Here is a 1,308-nt window from a genome sequence, read left to right as displayed (position 1 = left end):
TTTAATACAAATTATTACTGTTTCTGCGTAAAACTATATACTTTCTTTATTGAAGCTGGTATTTGTAGGTAGGAAATACTTGGTTTGTACTTGTTGACTGATCTGCCTGAAGCCTTTAACAGAAATTCACTACCTTTTTGTGGAGGCCTGTTTCATCCTGCGGAATGCTAGGTTCCTTTAAGTGAGACAGTTTTATAAGACATTAGTCCAACTAAAACCCCTTGTTAATCATTAAACTCTTACGTATTACCTGGATTCCTGACACTGCAGATTGAGAGCAGAGAGTGTTCGTCCCTCAAATTAAGCCTGTAGACCAATGGAAAAATGTAGCTAGGAGGGATTTTTAAAACTCCACACCTTTTTCTCTTGTATTTAGTGCAGAGAGGAGAGTGTCTGCTGTTTTGGCTGACAGATCTGCACCCTGAACAGTTGGTTCAAACTTGGTTTGGGAGTCCTGGCTGCTTGTTTTAGCATGGCGGAGCTTGGACTTCACAGAATCCTTTTGGTTATTTCCCTGGCAAAGTGTCTGGAGGGTACAAAACTGCTGGCAGACTTTAAAAAATGCGGTGACTTGGAATGTGAAAGTAAGTTTGCTTTTTCTCCCTTCTTCTTCTCTTAAACTGAGGCTCTGAAATGATATAAGAAGTTATTGTGGATACGCGTGATAAAAATGAGTATTAATGTCATTAAGAAATACAGCGTAGCTTGGTATAAAAAAGTGCTGGAAGCAAAACATTTTGTAATAGTATTTACTATAAATATGCAAAGGGCAAAGGTCAGCCTGATACAGAAATATATCAGAAGGTATAATAATATTATTAACCCATACTTCAAAAACATTAATCAGGACTTTCACTATTTTTATAAGATAAATATAATTGATTCCTATGGTAAAAGACATCTAGCCACTTGGTGGTTCTTTATTTATGAAGTCCTTCTACTTTTTAGCCTTTATTATGTAATCAGAACTTTCTGATTTGCATAAGTTTTCTAAAAAAGTTTTTATTTCACATCATTATGATTTATTCCATCTAAACTTTATGAAATGTTACTCATCTCTATGTTTATTATGTAAAAATTCTAAAATCAATGTTAGAATATAATTTTATTATATCACTGAATATAAAATTTCCTTTGTCTACCATGAGGAGAAATTAACTTCCATTCTATTGTTTAAGAACTTAATGGCTTGGTGCCTGTGGCTCAAGTGGCTAAGGTGCCAGCCACATACACCTAAGGTGGCAGGTTTGAATCCAGCCCAGGTCCGCCAAACAAGAATGACGGCTGCAACCAAAAAAAAAAAAAAAA

At 35.2% G+C, this 1,308-nt stretch overlaps 1 protein-coding gene across 1 annotated transcript in view; it reads left to right on the top strand.

The window, feature by feature from the left end:
- Window positions 1-273: 273 nt before the first annotated feature.
- The window catches only part of MIA2 (melanoma inhibitory activity 2), a 96,853-nt gene continuing 95,818 nt past the window's right edge, over window positions 274-1,308 (top strand). Inside the window, exon 1 of the mRNA XM_023514394.1 lies at window positions 274-584. Within this exon, the coding sequence (XP_023370162.1) occupies window positions 473-584 (112 nt within the window). The 5' untranslated portion in view covers window positions 274-472. The remainder of the gene's footprint in view (window positions 585-1,308) is intronic.

This window comes from Otolemur garnettii, unplaced genomic scaffold (assembly GCF_000181295.1).
Source record: "Otolemur garnettii isolate 467f Iridium unplaced genomic scaffold, OtoGar3 scaffold00052, whole genome shotgun sequence".
Lineage (NCBI taxonomy): Eukaryota > Metazoa > Chordata > Mammalia > Primates > Galagidae > Otolemur > Otolemur garnettii.
The sequence above is the reverse complement of the archived record's forward strand: the minus strand, read 5'-3'. Positions and strand labels throughout refer to the sequence as shown.